Raw genomic sequence first — 18,007 nt, 5'->3', positions numbered from 1 at the left:
GGAAGAGGCGAGAGAGCTGTCTCTCTCTCTCCCGGGAGCCACCTCTTTTTTCTTGGTTTTTTTCCTCTCCTTCGCTCAGAAACACAAGCCAGCTCTCTGCAAACCTGGATGGTTTTGCCGTGAGGTTTGCAGATAAGCATGTGTGCTCCTCTCCTTCCCTGGGCTCTGCGCTTGCTTTCGCCGGTGTGGGGATTGCTTTGGCTTGCTTTTCAGAGGGAAGGGGGTCTGGTCCGTAACCCCATCAGCAGAGGTGGTGGGGTGCTAAGGGTTGGCGTGGGCTTTGGGTGCCAGGCTTGGAGAAGGACACGGCTTCAGTCCCACAGCCAATGCAGGGCACTGGTTTCCTGTCGTTTTAAAGGCTCTGCATTTGTTTGTCTGAGAAAATGTCTATTGTGTTTTGGTTGCCCTCGTAGAAGGTGATTCATTGTCTTGGCCAACACAGAGCRTTTCCTCCCCCTCCCTCAGTGCAATGTTGAAGTTTTCCCTCCTGCGCGAAGTGGTGCGAGCAAGTCCTGGAGTGATCACTCGCTCGGAGARGAGCCCGCTGGAGTGGCCCCGCAGAGCCGGCCCCACGCCCACCAAGCTGGTGGCCTGGACGCCCACCAAGCTTCCCTCCACAATCCACTCACCCACATGGTTTTTAACCCTTCAGTTTCAGAGAAGGGGAAAACAAGCCCCAGAAACCTTTACCTGCTCGGATGGAGAACGACCGCATCTTTGGCGACTTGTGGGGAAAGAGCAATGTGCCAGTGGTCCTCAACAACCCCTACTCTGAAACGGAGCAGGTAAGACCCATCGCTCGTGCTGCCGTGGGTGGGAGGGGGCTCAGCGGTGGGAGAACTGTCCTGGTCGGTCTCCCAGCATGGACAACACACAAGGACTCCCTTTGCTGCCGTGGGGGCCCCTGATTTCAAGGGAATGAGGGAGCTCGGCACCAGGCGGGATGGCACCCAGCACAGAGTAGCTAAGGTGTCTGTGAGTGCTGCAAGGCTCCCTCCACAGCCGTGCCCAGAGCTGCTCCCGGTCACCAGCCAACAGAGATGTCGTGGTGGCCCAAAGCTCCTTAAATCCCTCCTTGGTGGAGCCATGGTTTCAGGGCGCAGGATCCACGCTCTGGTCTGCCCTTGAGCGTGCCGACGCAAAGGCCACAGCACTGCGCTCCCGTCCCCCAGCACCCTCTCCTGCAGGGCTGCCCCAGTGCGGCTGGGGGGCATGGAGCCCCTTTGGGCCACAGGCCAAATTCCCCTTGGCTGTACTGGGAGGGAGCAGCGAGGCTGAGGCTCAGCCAGGGTGTACATCTCTGGAGAATAGTATTCCTCCAGGCGAAGGGGCTGAGGCAGGGTCAGGAGCACGGTTGGGAGAACAGGGGCAGCACGCTCATTCTCAGAAACCTTCCCTTGGGATCGCTGTTGCTTTCCATGGTGAAAAGCCAAGTCATGTTGTTAAGCTCGTTTTGATTTGTATGAAGGTAATTCAATATAGCACTTCAGCTAATATGTTGTACGGTGCCTTTTCATCTCTGCGCTCTCCACAAGCATAAATTCTCAGGCTTCCTTGCCAAAAGCGGATTAACTCCACATTTGTAGCAAAGCCAGAGACACAAGGCGGTCCCTGCCAGGCCAGAAGGATCACCTCAGGGAAAACATGACGTTACCTCAGTGTGGCCAAGCCTGTTCGGCCAAACGTATCTCCCAGATGGGACTAACCAGCAGAGGGGGCAGGATCATGAAGTACCAGTCCTGGGAGCATTTGGTCTCCTCGCCTGCCTTCTCCCCACCGGATTTCTCAGGGTGACCTAGTAAGGAATATTTTCCAAGGGAGGGAAGAAAAGCGGATGAACGGTCACATGAAGACTTCCAAGAAAATCAGTGTTGCCTCAGCTCAGGAGCTTCCCCGGCAGAAAGGGCAGCACTGCCCAGGCCTGGTCAATGCCTCTTCCTGGCTGCTGGTGAGCTATGGTATCAACCCTCTTCATTAATATGCTGCCTGCAGGCCAGATCTGTTGTACTTGCAGGGGCCACAACAGTGTAGTTAACACTCATATATTGAGCTGGCATCAGTGACCCAGTAGTGTCCAGCAGCTATTCTTGGTCTGGGCCCCATTGCTCTTCCGACAGATGTTTTCCCTTTTCTGAAGAGTCTCCAGACTAAGATGAGATACAAACAAAGAAACAGGGAGGCGATGGGACATGCTGTTATTGCGTATAATGACCCTGTGAGCAAGGCAGGGAGAGTACCCTGTGGAGAAGCTTATGGCAGGGGTCACCTCGCACTGTCCTGGAGACCTGACTTCCCAGCATAGAGTTCTTTAATGGCTTGAATTGCCTGCTCTGCACTGCAGAGAGGACCTCCGCCTTTCTCAGCCTTCTCTCTAAGGGCCACATCCTGCATCTTCAGTGAGGTGACAAGATCCCTTCATAACAGCAGAGGCGAACAGGGCTTGGTGGTGCTCGGTATTTCACATGACAGCTTGGTTGTGGTGGGTTGACTCTTCCCAGACCCCTTTTTCCTCCTGTGCTGGGACCACCACCAGTCTGCCTGGGAGTCGTGAGCAGAATGATGTTCACATGCACTTTTAAAGCATGCACAAGGTGTCTGACATAGGTGAGACCCACTGTGCAGGAAGGCTGAGATCCTCACTGTGTCAGATCTGCTGCCCATTTCTAGCCAACCTGTGTTGGGTGCTCGGTTCAGAGTGATTTCTGTCCTCCTCTCGCCAGCTCTCGCRGCAGCATCAACGATCATACCATGGGTATCGTCATATGTCACCATACGCAAATGGGTGCGTCCAAGAGCTGCAGCGCATTTCACTCAGCCACCGCAAAGACGTCCCTGGGCAGCCCCATGTCCTTCCTAATGCGCAGTGGCAGGTATCACGAGTCCATCTCACCCAAGGACAGGTGACATTTCGGTCCCTTTCCCCTGGCTGTGGAAAGAGACTGTCTTTCTGCTTTCTTTGCTAAGCTTCTTGCATGTATGTGTCTGTTACTATAAGCACTTTATAACCTTCTGTGTTCARGGCTTAATTTCTCTCCATGTTAGGGCTGCCAAAATCCCCAGTCTTAAGCTGCTGTTAAACTCATTTTTGTTTTTTTTTCATTAGATGTGCAGGCTTTCTTTTTATCCTTCTTATTTCCAAATCATTATGCCTCCTCTGCTGGAAGCAGTTTGGTTTTTTTCACATGCTCCCTGCAGTCTCCAGAGCTGCAGCCAGCCTCCCCGCTCCCTCTGTAGCAGCTCCCCTGGGCTGGACATGGTCAGGGCGACAGCGACCTCGACACGTCATCTCCACTAAACACCCGCGTCCCAGCCCATGTTTCTTGGCTGAGCTGAGCTGCAGGATGCCTCCAAAACCAACCCTGCAGCACTTGCTTCCCAGAAATTGCGGTTTTCCCGGGACTTGCACTGGTCAGTGTTATATGGAGGGCATGTGAAGATGAACTGTGCTTGGGCTAATAGTACTACGGGGAAGACGGAGCTTTTGCCACCATGAATAGTTTCACTAAACTTACTGCAAACAGCAGTTAATCAGCATTTAATGCAGCAATGGTGGCAAGCTAAGCCAGACATGAGCTTTTTATGTATGTTGTTCTTAAAGCAGCATTTTGTGGATTCACTTGTCCAGGTGGAGAACGCTCACAGGCGCTTGCAACGGGATGCTGAGAGACCAGCTGGGCATGGGTCCCTCTTCTCAGTCTTTTTTTGCAAAATCATGCAGCGTGTTTTGCTTGTTTCCCAGAAGACTGGTTCACCTGGCCCTAAACCTTTCTGACAAAAAAATGTTGTGACTTCACCAGACTGGGTCCGGCATGAGCCATATTTCAGCCTGTACAGATTGATTTGTTAGGAACGGYGCGGTAACCACGGGGGCGTGCGGGCGCGTGTTAGCAGGGGAAGGGAGTCAGCTCAGCTCCTGGCTTGTAAGGATGATTTACAGCTTTATAACAAGGGAAAATACATTTTCAACTAACAGAGCTAATGCAGTCTGGAAGGAAATGTCAGCAGGCTAATACATCTATGACCTGGGATAATGCTCCAAGTCTGGTTCCCCCATAGTCGATGCATTTCAGCAGGGCCGTATGCGCCGTCCTTGCAGGGTCCCCTGAAGCCTGGCTGGGAGGCAAGAAGAGGAAGGCTGAGGACATATAAAGCCCCCTTAGGTCTGCAAAAAGCAGGATGCTCCCTGCCTTTTGGGACCCAAGAAACGCCCGGGACTGGGTGCATTTCTCCTCTCCATCTGTAAGAACCACAGACAGCTCGCAAGCTGCACGCCAACGATAAGTGCCAACCTGCTCTGTTGTAAAAGATGTTTGCATAATGCATGTGCGCCTGGCTGCTACAGTAGTCTCTCCGTTTGTCCCACTCTTGAGTCACTAATATCACAGCTGCCTAAAATATGAAAGGATCTCATATAACCTTCCTGACAGAACTGGGGGTAATATTTGGCTTCAGATATGCCTCACACGGAAGGCATACACACACACGGAGCACTTTCCCACATTCTCCCAGGTGCCATTTTCCCCACGGCTGCTCTGTGCAGCAGCTGCCAGGCCTGGCGACTCTGCCGCTCGTAGGTGGTGTCACCTTGGCTGTTCCAGCCCTGCTGGCATCCTGGCGAGTCAGCATGGTTCTTCACCATGGCCGTCTTTCAAGAATGACACAAACTTCACAACTGCCTGCAGGGAAAAGACAAAAAGGAAAAGGAGTGGCTTGGAGAAGGCCTTAAGGTAGAACATTTGAAGGCAGATGTGGGGCAGCCGGCATCCGCAAGTGCATGAACCGGGTGTTTGCTTGCTCCAAGGATGCAACATTCCTACWGCTGGACACATAGCACACTCTCAGGCCATATCTGTTTTAGCAAGATGTCTTACTGTTTAGCACACCTTCTAGGCTGCACTGAAGCCCTGACAGCAGATCAGCGCTAGTAAAACTAACCCAGAATAAAAATAGTGGTGCTAGATACAACCATCACTTTCTGCTTTAGCTGATGCTTCTCATTTGTGTCTGGCAGGCGGGGGTAAAGGTGAGGATTATAGTTTGCTTGCGTTTTTGAGCACCAGTTTTCAGCTGTGTTTTACCACGTTGGTTCAGAGCCACTCTGAATATCACTCTGCGGGAGGAGCATGGCAGACTATCCTTTTGGTCCCAAAGGCTGGCCCAGGTAGGTTCAGTGGAYACAGGATGCTGTTAGTGGCTCAGGAATGGTTTTGTTTCCTTGAAAGAGTCAGAAAAAAATGACAAGGAAGGTACACATGTTAACAACAAAAACTGAGCAAAAATATGGCCAGCATTGCCACCAGAGCAATGCAGTGGTGTCTGCAAAGCTGCTTGTTCAGCAAGAAGAGCTTCTTCCACCGTGGGCTGCCTCTTTTTCAGTTAGTCCTTCAGCGAGTGAGACTGTAATGCCAAATTTATGCTATTGCTGCTAGTCCATGAGCTGTGCCTGTGACATGAGCCCAGAGTGATGGCTTCTTCCAGGACCACCTAAAAGGAGTGTGAAACTCTGAATGGATCATAAAATGCATGCTGAGAGCAGGGCCATTTTTATGTTTTTTTTAAAAAATCTTCCAGATAAATTAGAAAGGAACACAAGCTGCAAGGTTCACATAGGAAGTCTACATCAAAACCCACCCCACGCCCACATCTATTCTGCAGAGATGCCAAGCCTTTAAGTGGCACCAAATTTAAAYAGGTTTTGACAGGATGGTCCGGTCTGGGATCGGGTTTACCCTTGAAACCTCCAGCAACTCCTTTGCAGTTGCAGTTATTGAAGCACACCCAACTGTAAGATCTAATTCCCTGAAAATATGTCTCTGTTTCCAGGGCCAGCATGAAGCTCGCTGTCACAGAATACACTGGTAGATACTGATTTCTCTTTAAGTGTCTCAAGTGCTTGGAGTGAGCAAGGGTTACGGTGCAAATACTAAATATTATATTTGAAAACATGCAAATACAAGCACTTGGAAGCAGAACACGCAGTCAGGTTCTCTCGTTATAAGCTCTCTGCTGGCCCAGCATGCTCTTTATGTCRAGATATAATTCACGATGTGCTAGACGAGCACACCCTGACGTAGATATCAGGGAAGGCTGGAGATTCAGAGCTGTGACTGATGTAATCCAACTATGTATAATTCAATAGACTTTCCGCTTGCATACTTTATCCATCCTTACTCCTGCGTTCTTCCAGCACTGATATCAGAGACATGCACTTGGTCTGCTTGGAGGAATGATCAGCTCTGTCTCGGAGCACTCATATCAGCGAGGCAGGCCTTGGCACATGTAAAACCTGAGCAGGTGACGCTCCATAAGAAGAAATATATATTTCAGAGAGGAAAGTCTTCCACTGGGAAACTTGAACACAATATCCTCCTAAGTCATTTCTGTCTCTGTTTCTACAACTCTTCTTTCCTCCAGGTTTGGCTGTCCAGTAAACAGAGTTAACTTCCCAATTGCACTGAGAGTCGATTGCTCCATTATAGGATCTCAAATGTTTCCAAATATTTGCCAGCACTTTAAGATCATGCACCTTGTGTCACCATATTATCATTAGGATTTAAGCACAAGCATCCACTGGAGAAATACGCTAATTCAAGATGCTGCTTGTGGCTATGGCCTGTCCTTTTCCTGTATCTCATTGACGAATACTAACCTTGTGCCTGGTCTTCACTGTTGTCCAGCCACCACCATCAGGGCGGCAGTCCCCAACTAAGAACGCAGCGAATGGAAGTCCTTCCAAATGCCCACGGTTTGTCAAAATCAAGAACTGGGAGACAGGGTCCGTACTTCATGATACCCTGCATCTCAAGACAGCAATGGTGAGTAGAGTTGAGAGGACTGGCCAAAAGTTGTCTGAGCATAATTGAGTGGCTTGCAGTGTTTCCAAGATGGGTTTGCCCAGAAATACTCATCTAGATGAATTCAGGCCAAATTTTTTTACTCCTGTGGTATCTTAATGTCAAACCTCGGGATGCCGGTGCATTAAGCTGGGTGAGAAGGAAGTCCATCTGGGAGGAATAAGGAAAAGCATATGACTTCATGCCAGGCTGTGGCAGGAATCTAGTGAGCGGCARTTCACAGAATCACAGAATGGTTGAGGTTGGAAGGGACCTCTGGAGATCATCTAGTCTGTATCAAGTGGGCTAAGAGATGACTATATATGCTTGAGCTGTCTTACACAGTGTTACTTATACATGTGAAAACAAATAAGCTGGAAATGTCCCCGTTTGTCAAAATGTCACCAACTTCAGTGCAGCTAATCACCAACTTCCCCCAGGYCTGTTCATGTAGCCAATAGTGATCCGGAAATCCAAGATCCACTCGTCACCTTTTGTCCCATCAGGCTACTGCATGCACCGAGCAGATCTGCATGGGCTCAGTAATGACCCCCAGCCAGCATGTCCGCAAGTCAGAAGAYATCAGAACAAAAGAGGAGGTGCTCCTTTTGGCTAAGGACTTCATTGACCAGTACTACTCCTCCATAAAGAGGTAAGTATTGGCTGGAGAAGGTCACAGGCCCTGGCTATTGCTCATACTAAGATATAACATACAATCTGATCTTTCACTGTTGCAAGTCAAGGCAGGATGAGACTATGGTGTTCCAGGTGCAGCTGTTTCTTCAGTGGAGCTTTGTTCATAGCATTTGTCATGTGCCTCAGTGCAAACTACTGACCTCTCCCATTTGCACTTGGTCCTCTGTTAGCTGAAAGCGTACGTGTGTGTGTGTGTGTGTGTGTGTGTGTGCGCGCACGCGTGTGTGTGTGTGTGTGTGTGCGCACTTTCTTGTATGTGTGCAAGAAAGAAAACAGCAGTCTCTGTCCTCCACCCTGGCTGGTAACTGTTGTCTTCTCCATTCCCCACACATGCAGATCCGGCTCCAAGGCCCACATGGAAAGGCTGGAGGAAGTGACCAAGGAGATTGAAGCCACAGACACCTACCAGCTGCGGGACACAGAACTCATCTATGGAGCAAAGCATGCCTGGAGAAATGCTGCCCGCTGTGTGGGCAGGATTCAGTGGTCCAAGCTACAGGTGAGCACGGTCTCATCTGAAAAGGGCTGGCAGGTTGCCTGCCAAAGGATTCATTGGAGTTTTGGAAAGGCAATTCTTGCTCTTCAAATACCCAGGGAAGCACAGCATGGGTACAGCTGTGGGTGATGAAACCACAGAGCAGCCAAGCTCTCCCCAAAGGCTTTGGAGATGCAGAGGCTGGGAAGGGAGCTGGAACTGCAAAAGCATCTGTGGGGGAAGGTGCAGCAGAGGTGTCTGTGTCTGAAACCTGGCCAACTGGAAGCTGGCGCTCTAAAGAACATTTTCCAAAATCAGATACTGTTCCAATATCCCACATCCTGCTTCCAAAACTGTAGCTCTGCCTAGAAAGAGGCAGCAGGACACACTCATCTTTGGTACAGTCAGAGAGGCTATGACAGGAGAAGACTTGGCTCGGTGCCCTTTTGACTGAGCTGGGAGCACGCAGGTAGGACTTGAATTAGTGATCTCTAGTGGAATTTGAATTCTCTTGGTACAAAGACAACATGTCATTTTGCAACCCAGAGGATAGCTCAACTGTTGCTGAGCAATTCCTGTGGCTGCATTGTGCAGGGTATTGGCACTGCTGGGACTAGGAGGCTGGGCCTCCTTCGCTCCCAGTTCAGCCTTCAGCTCTTCTGTTCTCCTGTTTCTTTTGACTAATTTAAACTTTGGGGGAGAGCAACTTCTGCAAGAAGTTGTCTTCAAGCCTCCAGCTGGCTCTTCTTCCTGGCTTTCCCACCCTCTCTGTATTCCTCAGACCTGGCTTACACCTCTCCTATTTCAGTTTTGAGTCTTGATCTATGAGAGACAAACAACAGAAACCAAAACTACTGGCAGATGAGTCAGGAACAGCAGTGGGTTGAGGGTGCTGGACTGGGGCTGTTCTTGCTAAAGCAGGAGATGAATCAGCTCTCCAGAGCAGAAGAGGCAACAATATTAGATGTCCCCATGTTAAAAATGGCAGAGAGCACATAATGTTGTAGCTCTATATAACTAATGCATCACAGTGGCCCCTTGGGCTTTCCACTGTACTGTGTTTCTTCTGCTTGGCTTTGCCTTGTGCACTGGAGCATGAACCTTGTAGCATAACTTCTATTGCATCCACTGTTTCAGGTGTTTGATGCCCGAGACTGCACCACAGCCCATGGGATGTTCAATTATATCTGCAACCACATCAAATATGCCACCAACAAAGGGAACCTCAGGTGAGCCATCCGGGGAGTGATCAGGGTTTAAATCTGAGGGCCTGTGGATGTGTGTCAACCCAGCTCTGGTCCCTGCTGACTGTCTCCTTCAGTTGTTGCTGCACAACAGGATACTTGTAGCTGGCACCTCTCCTGGGGAGCATTAGATGGCTCTGATGCTGGGGGAAGCTGTCCTGCTGGTGCAGGCATATCTCTGTTCTTGCTCTCCATGGAACCCAAAAGAGCAGATTTTCCAATTATTTGACCCTTCCTATATTTGGCCCTTCCTCCTGCATCAAATGCAGAGCATGGACTTCTCCCCCAGATCTCTCTGAAACACCTTGTTAGCAGCCAACTTCTGCGTGGAGCTGAATTGCTGTAAATTCCCCAAATTCCAGAGCTGGAATATACCTGGCCAAGATTTCTTCCAGTGAAGGAAACRTAATAAATGACCCTCACCTTCAGTATTTTGTGTCCTGCCCAAAAGTATTACTCTCAATCCACTCCTCACCTAAGGGTAGGAAGTAAATTTTACTTGTAGTGGTTAAACAGGAACGAATCTTCTYTATCCAGATGCCCAGGTGTGTCTCCCTGTTCTCACAGGGTATGGGAACACTCCACCTTGGATTTGGGGGCTTGTCCAGGTCACAGGCAGAGGGTCTGGGCACATGTGGTGGGCAGGCAGAGGCTGCACATTTCCCCCACAACACTTCTCCATTTCTTTGATAACCTCTGTCCTGTGCTCTTGTGATTTCCRTGGCATTCACCAGTGCTTCCTCTTCCTTCCAGATCTGCTATCACTATATTCCCACAGCGGACAGACAGCAAGCATGACTTCCGGATCTGGAACGCCCAGCTCATCCGCTATGCTGGTTACAAGCAGCCCGACGGGACTATTCTGGGAGACCCAGCAAAYGCAGAGCTGACGGAGGTATGTGGCTGAAGCCATCTGTCCTGGACATCGTGGGTGTGCAGCCAGTGGGGAAATGCAGCAGCTCTGACCATCCCAGGAGCCCAAATAAGATGGAGCATCTACACAGGATTTTGCTGCCTTCCAGTCCATCTAACACAGGGATGGCCAGCCAGCAGCTGAGGACAGATTGCTCCTCGCATGGCAGATTTATCAACCCCTCACGAATGCTGGCTGACCAACCAGGCAGACCAGACAGGGTGCTTTGCACTTGGTGTGAGGAGGATGAGGACCCATGCTGGGTCAGACAGAGCTCATCAGATCCACTGCAGTGCCAGACAAGTGAGACTTAACTATTTTTCCAGGAATAAAAGCTGTTCCCACACATGTAGGAGTTGGCCATAGCTGTACTAGAAGACTCTTGGTCTTATTTTCCTTTTGCAGAGAAGAGGAAGCATAGTAGTGCCAAGGGAACTGTTGCTGGTGGACACGTGTGCCCACCACTGACCTAGGCCAGTGGGAACCAGAAATGAGAGATGTGCTTTGTGCCGCTGCTCTTTTCCACTTTTCTCACCCATTCACCCTCCCTTCTCCATCTATACAGGCACAAATATGGTAAGCAGCTTTTTCAGAGCCATGATCCTTTCCGGGGATTTCGTTCTAGGCTCACTTTCACTGCAGTTCCCCTGGACACCCCTTACACTGGCCATAGGTTGGCCRTGACAGGCCACCTCTGTAATAGCTCCTTTGGACAGAGAATGTTCCTTGACTGTAACGGCTGAGCGGAGATGCTTTTAGGAGAGGCTGCCCAGTGCTGTGCAACTCCCTGCCCACAGAGGCCAGAGGGCAGGCGATCTGCTGGGACTTTTAACTCCAGCTTTGTTTTGGCCTTAGATCTGCATTCAGCAAGGGTGGAAGGCACCATATGGGCGCTTCGATATCCTGCCTCTACTCCTCCAAGCCAATGGCAATGATCCAGAGCTCTTCGAAATCCCCCCAGAGCTCGTGCTGGAAGTGCCCATCCGGCATCCCAAGTAAGTCAGAGAAGGCCCCAAAACTCCTCAAGGGGATCAGCAGGACTCAGCTCCTCTGGCTTCAACCTAAGCCAACTCCTGTGCACGGCCTTTCCTTGTCATGGCTTGGGTGCTTTAGTACTCCCTTTTCCAGATCTTCCCTTCCCACTGCATGGAAAACTGGCAGAGCCAGGGGGTAGAAAGCAACTTGTATTCTTGCATCGGGGCTGGTTTGCCTTTTCTTGAAGTCTATCAGGACTTACRTTGCTCTATAACACTCCTGGTGTATTACCCTCTCCTCATAAACAGCCCCTAACGGAGGTATTACCTCCACAGACCATTCTGCTCATGCGTCCTTGGGCCTGGTGGCTCGTGGCAAAGTAGTGTCCTCCATTCCCCTGCCTGCATTTGGCAGGGGAGGTTTGGCTACTTGCCTAACCCTGTTGTGTCCTGGCAGGTTTGAATGGTTTAAGGACCTGGGCCTGAAGTGGTACGGTTTGCCTGCAGTTTCCAACATGCTCCTTGAGATTGGTGGCTTGGAGTTTTCTGCCTGTCCCTTCAGCGGCTGGTACATGGGGACAGAGATTGGGGTCCGAGATTATTGTGACAACTCTCGCTACAACATGCTGGAGGTAATCCCCCCCTCCGAGGCATTCCTCRTGGTACACTGGGTATGTGTGAAGTTACTGGGGAGCAGGGCAGGGCCCTGGGGCAGTGTCACCTTGGGTGGGAGAGTGCAGGACATGCAAGTCTCCCTTACAGGTAGCTGCTATAAAGCAGTTATGTTCTTCTGGAGCCATACGGCCAAAGAAGCTACAAGGCTGGCAAGTTTTGCTGTGTCCTGTGAGGCCAGCTGGTACTAAACACAACAAAGCTGATATCTATTAAGCACCCCCTAGACCTCTGAAAGCATCATATGGGTCAGCAGTCACCTGGTGAGTTGGGGGCCTGTGACTTGTGTGTGCTTGCTAGGGGCCAAGTGCTGAGGGAAATGGTGGGGGTGAGCAGGTGCCGAGACACTCAGCGACTCCTCAGAGACGTGCCTGTCCATGGGGACCCTCCGGCTGGCCCATCTGGGAGGAACTGCCAGGTGCTTTTCTGTGGCTCAGGAACTCCCTGCACCGGGGACCGTGTGAGTCAGAGATGAGGGCAAGCTGTGGTGAAACGCTGGCACTGTAGATGAAGGAGGAGGAGGTGGGGGAAAAATCCAAGTCTCACAATGGCAGCACGAAACGCAAGRGGAATCTCACTCAGCTCCTTTCCCCTTTCAAGGAGCATGCTGTGTTACTCTGAGGGGGTGCATCCTTCTCGAGTCGCTTGAGAGCTCACTTGGAAACCAGAGGGCTCAGAACAAGTGTRTGCGCATATGTGCATGTATGTGTGTGTGTGCATGTGCATTTATGTGCACGTGCACATGTGTGTAACTGTTTGGGAGAAGGACTCTAGGTGGAAGAAAAGGGCGAAGAAATAATGGAGTTTGGGAGCTGCAGAGGTCTGGCAAGGGCCTGTTCCTCCAGGCACTTACATTACCATCTTCTCCCACTACCCCAGGGATCCACCAATCTCCTCTCCTCCCCACAAAGAACAATGGCTTTCTATGTCCCTTTTCGGCAGTTTGTGGGGAAGAGAGAAGAAGGAGRAGGCCATACTTGCCTTGCTCCAGTCATGGAGAGGAAAAAGCAGGACCACATCTCAGAGGAAGGCAAAACCATCTGCCACTCATTGCAAGGGTGCTGCCCTGTCTTCTATGTGCCTTGAGTGAACATGGCTCAATCCTTTGGGTTTCGCACTCTCTCAAGCAGAGATCTTCAGTCCTTCTACCATGTTTTGTTACAGCAAGTGGCCAAGAAAATGAATTTGGATATGAGGAAAACCTCCTCACTGTGGAAGGACCAAGCCTTGGTGGAGATCAACATTGCTGTCCTGTACAGCTTCCAGGTATCTGAGCTGCAGGACTCGCTGCAGTGTTTGGGTGAGGCTTGAGGGATGCAGGGACTGGATGGGAGAAGTATGGAGGCATCTSCCCAAGGACAATGGCGGCTACTGATACACTCAGCTAAAATTGTGCCGTGCCTTCCTAATTTCAGGCTGTTCCAGGAGCCTGCAGTGAAATTTAATAATCTCTGTGCCCTGGACGTTGCAAAGACAGCACTACCACAGTCTGAGCTCTGCCAATCCAGAGGGAGTGCCCCGAGGGGCAGGATCCAGCCCTTCTGTACTATCTGAGACAAGAATTGGCAGTGATGACATCAAGAATCTGGCCCAGGCTCTCCCCACACTTTCACTTAAAGGTTGAGTAGTAAAACTGGTCCTTGGCAATGCAACTTCAGAGAGYGGGAGTCCTTTCCAGAGCTGGATCCTTGAGATCTGCAAGACCTGAAAGAGTTCCCAAAGGGGCTGAGCAGTGGCGTGCTCCAGCCTGTTTGTGCCATCCTGATCCTTGCTCAGCCCATGACAAATAACAAGAGGAACACCCATCCCATAGCACGTCTACTCAGGAAGGACAAGGGCTGCTTCTCAGCTGTAGAAAAAGGCATTGCTCAATGACTGTGTTCTTTGGAAAGGCTGTGGCAGCAGCTGCTCCGTGCTCATTTTCAAAGGTACAGTCCTGTAGGACCATGGGAGTGAGGCCATTGGGGGTCAAACAGTTCTAAACATYAAAAAAAAAAAAAGATGAAATATTAGGGCTTCCCTCTGTGCCTCCCCACAAGGCCCTTCTGGAGGACTCCTGGTCCATGAGCATYCTTTTGCTTTGGACTTCTGGCCAGTGGTCATTTGTGACATTTATGTCTGCTACATTTATTGCTTGATATACACTTTTATCTAGAGCTCTGCTCTCTGGCCGTAGCCCTCCCTATTGAAATGCCTGGGTTTGGTTTTCACTTTCTGTGGAGTATTAACCCATAGTTCTTGGCTTTGCTCTCTTCTCTCTCCAACAGAGTGACAAGGTGACCATTGTGGATCACCATTCAGCCACAGAGTCCTTTATCAAGCACATGGAGAATGAGTATCGATGCCGTGGAGGCTGTCCTGCCGACTGGGTGTGGATTGTCCCGCCAATGTCTGGCAGCATCACCCCTGTTTTCCATCAGGAGATGCTAAACTACCGTCTCACACCGTCTTTTGAGTACCAGGTACTCTCTGCACCCTACCTTTCTCCAGTGTTGCATGCCYAAAGGTATAACCAAGAGCAGGGTGGGAGCTGGAGGAACTGGGAGATGCAGCAAGGAGAGGGACGTCACCCAATCCCTTGATGAGCTCTTCACTTCAACAACTGTCCCTTGAGTCAGTGAATCCATGGACGTGTCTAACTGATGATCCCCCTGATTTGGTGTGATAACCAGAAGTCCCTTTTCCCAAGGGGTTGGGTCTCTGCCTCTCCTTCAGAGCATGGGACTTCTCAGGCCCCAACTTGTACCTTTGGTTCAAGCAGAACAAAACAGAGCTCCTCCTTTTGGATGTGCCTAATTTTGCTCTTTGGTCGGTAAGTGGGGAAATGCCCTGGCAGTCACCACCTCCCTCCTCTCTCCAGCTTGCAGATATGAGTAGGTGGCTCCTGCCAGCTTGGGGATCCAACAGTTTCATCAGGGGCTCCTGCTCAACCAGCCAAGCCATGGGCTGACATGATGGTGCTGGAATATTTAGCGCTTCAGACCATGGGAAAAAGGGCCCTAAGCAAACACACCCTCATTAACCAAACATCCCTGCTCTGGTGGTTTTTCACACAATGTGACCTTTAATCAAGAGCCCTTAAGGAACAATCACAAAACAGAGCAGTCTGTTCATTTTTATAATCAATCCACCAGGAACCCCGATGATTCCTGGCCCTGATTACAGACAGCAGCCTGCAAGAGCACTGAATTAGCTTCTGTGCACTTGTTCCTTTCTTCAGCTGACTTCCCTTCCCAAAGAGCCTCCAAAAAAAAGAGATTTGGTTTGGGGAAGGGGAAGGATGTGTTTCCATTTCCTTCCTTTTCTGGCAGTGCATGGTTTTCTTTTTACTTGTTGCTTATTAGTGCTCATTTCAGAGATGAGGGGGCATTTGACCAGATGCTGCTACAAGCCAGCAACATTTTATTATAATGCAATTGCGTATGCATACTTAAATGCCCACATACCCCAAGAGACCCGTGAGCTCCAAGGATCAAGAGCTGTGAAGAGGGTCTGAGGCCAGCTAATCCTTCCATTCAGGACTAGGGGAATTCAGTGCTGAGCACCATGGATACAGCTTTTCTCAAAGTGCTAAGTACTGCCCATCAGCTGCTGCTGCTCTTCTCTCTCCTAGCCGGACCCTTGGAACACTCACGTCTGGAAAGGGGTCAATGGGACGCCTACCAAGAAGAGGGCCATTGGCTTTAAGAAGCTAGCAAAGTAAGTATCAGTGAGCTCTGAAAAGCCCTGGAGTGCTGTGGGCTGGTCCTGGTTTTGGGCAGCTACACTTGCTTTCCTGCTTGGCAGTGCTGCCCTAAGGATGTGTGAAAACTCCTGGGTGCTGGGTTGTGAGCCTGGATCCAAGACCACTGAAGGGTTTAGTCGACAAGAGGGACATTCAGGGAAACAGATAGCCCTTTGAAAATCCTAGTAGACCTTCAAAAGGTGTGTGGATGGGGGCAGATGTATACTGAATATTGCATGTAGTCTCTGTTCCTAAGACGTATCACTCTCCAGTAAGGTGGTCTTCAAAGCTGAGGATGGCTTTCTCACTTCTTGGGATTTTATCACCTGTTTCTCCTTTCACAGCCTCCTGGGGCAAAGAGATCAGTCACTATTGTTCATAGCAATGCTGACACAATAAGATCAAACTCTTGTCTGTATTTCTCTCACTGACTCTTTGAGGAGCAGTTGTCTCCAGTGGGTATCTAAACCTCTGACTGTCCCCTTTGCAAGGAGGAGGGAGATGGGAATAAGGAATCTTCCTACATGTTACAGAGTGATCAGGACCACAGATCTGAGCAGCCCTTGTTTTTTAGAGCAAAGCTGAGATTCAGACTTCATGGCTAGTTCTCCCCTTGTAATGAGCTGTGCAAGCCCCTGTCCTGTGCCAAATGCTCCTAAGCTCCCRGTCAGCAGGGATCTAGGAAGGAAGTGTAATTTGGCCCCTTTGACTGATCCTGGTCTGAACGCCTTCCCTGTGGACCATTGGCAGGGAAGTTTTCTGTTGGAGGTGTTTCACCGAGGAAAAAGAGCGCTGGGCCAAGACTGAGGAGGGCTGGGTCTGCCCTGGTATCTGTGCCCAGGCTGCCAGGTGGCCTTGTGCTGTTCACAGCATTTCCCACGCTTTAGTTTCCTGTGTGCCCACTATCAGTTTGTTCCCACTCTTCAGCCATCACCTACTGTAAGCTATTTTCCATGGTACATCTATTAAACATGATCAACAGCTGGGTCATGAATATACTCCTTAGGCTGGCACTGGTGCGTGGGTCCGGGCTGCAGCTGGGGCCTGGTGGAGAGCTCAGAAAGATTAATTGAGCCATTGAGTTAGGAGAAACAATGGATTTTATTTGTAGCCATCGTGTGTGCAGTTGATAAATGTTTTTATAAAAATGTAAGCCTGGCAGGTAAGTTTTTTAAAAAAAAAACCTCTCCATTGTTCTTGATGGGGGGAAGGTAATTATTTTTTTAATTCACCATTAATCCTGCCTGGATCTGAGCTAATCAGCTGAACAAGTGGAGGACCAAGTCCAGCAATCCTGAGTGTTGCACCTGGCACTGGTTTTGCCGTGATTTTGATGCCTGTTCAGACAGGTTGTGCTAGTTCTGGCCAAATCAAAGGGTTCAAATCTGCAGTCCCTCCCCATCCTGCCCCTTCCCTCCCCAGCAGTCAGYGTAAACCCTGGAAACAAGGGACACTACTGTCAGGGGAAAGCAAAGGGGTGACATTAATACGCAGAACTACATTCAGCAAAGTAAATCCTCATGAGACTGACTTGGAAGTGGAAGGGAGCTGCCCAGAGGAGCCCTGCCACCGGGAAATGCTCCRTGGAGACGAAGGCCTCTAGCCACACAGCCGGGCTGGAGGAGGCAGGAGGTAACAGCCTGGCAGAGTTTCTACCCCTTTTCTCCTCCTTTTTCTTTTCCCAAGTGAATTTTTAAACATACAGAATTTCTGCCCTCCTTGGAAATGGTGGCCAGCTCAAAGACCGCTTGGCAGGAGGGGCAGTGGKGAGCTGGGTTTCTCCTGCTCGCTTAACCAGTGCAGCTGCAATCTCCGTTCCTCCATAGCTCATCTTCAGGAGTCTGAACTAGGTGACCCTGGGCATGGGGTGGTGCTGAGCCTGCTCTCATTGGTCTTTATATTTTGCTGCCTTCTAGAGAAACTTTCTTTACAGCTCTGAGCTGTGAAAGTGAATCAAGCAGCCCTTGTTTTTGCAGAGGTCACATGAGATGCTTTGTGCTCTCTCAGCCCCCCTACAAATGCCCCTTCCATTTTGCAATACACGAGGCTAAATCCAGGCCTCAGCTCTGACCTGCCTTTTTGACTTTCCCATTTACAGGCTTGATGAACCATTTAAAAAGGGTGAAGGCATTCTGCATTTAGGAAAAATAATGTTGATGTCCAAACCACTTAGGAATGACCCTACAATAACAAACCAATGCTTGCCACACCAGCCTCAGTGCCCCACTATGCAACCCAAAGCTGGCTCACAACTGCCTTCCTTGTCCCCCATTGCTGTGCGCCCACTGATGCAGATCCAGCCATCAATACTAGCATTGAGAAGGAACCAGTGTTTCTAGTGCTGCATCGCCTTGGCCAGGATTAGAGACGCAGGTGACCTCTCAGAGCCTCTGTGCCCTGCTGTCAGAGCTGAGCCAGTGGGGAAAACTGGAGCAAACACATCCAGTCACGATTCCAGCCACAGGAGGTATCTAGC

General features: G+C 50.2%; 1 protein-coding gene across 2 annotated transcripts in view; it reads left to right on the top strand.

Annotated features, from left to right (window-relative positions):
• NOS1 (nitric oxide synthase 1) overlaps positions 1 to 18,007 on the top strand; it is a 72,686-nt gene that overhangs the window by 33,138 nt on the left and 21,541 nt on the right. The window contains exons 3-14 of one of the 2 annotated variants that reach the window (XM_026088374.1): positions 653 to 785; positions 2,721 to 2,900; positions 6,678 to 6,815; positions 7,340 to 7,485; positions 7,866 to 8,028; positions 9,142 to 9,233; positions 10,002 to 10,143; positions 11,017 to 11,156; positions 11,593 to 11,767; positions 12,972 to 13,073; positions 14,075 to 14,269; positions 15,421 to 15,506. In XM_026088374.1, coding sequence (XP_025944159.1) covers positions 653 to 785; positions 2,721 to 2,900; positions 6,678 to 6,815; positions 7,340 to 7,485; positions 7,866 to 8,028; positions 9,142 to 9,233; positions 10,002 to 10,143; positions 11,017 to 11,156; positions 11,593 to 11,767; positions 12,972 to 13,073; positions 14,075 to 14,269; positions 15,421 to 15,506 — 1,692 coding nt within the window. The remainder of the gene's footprint in view (positions 1 to 652; positions 786 to 2,720; positions 2,901 to 6,677; positions 6,816 to 7,339; positions 7,486 to 7,865; positions 8,029 to 9,141; positions 9,234 to 10,001; positions 10,144 to 11,016; positions 11,157 to 11,592; positions 11,768 to 12,971; positions 13,074 to 14,074; positions 14,270 to 15,420; positions 15,507 to 18,007) is intronic. The other variant, XM_026088375.1, reaches the window with a different exon arrangement.

This window comes from Apteryx rowi, unplaced genomic scaffold (assembly GCF_003343035.1).
Source record: "Apteryx rowi isolate R43461 unplaced genomic scaffold, aptRow1 scaffold_768, whole genome shotgun sequence".
In the NCBI taxonomy this organism is placed as follows: Eukaryota; Metazoa; Chordata; class Aves; order Apterygiformes; family Apterygidae; genus Apteryx; species Apteryx rowi.
Note: the sequence above shows the minus strand (reverse complement) of the source record. Positions and strands in the feature narration are given on the sequence as shown.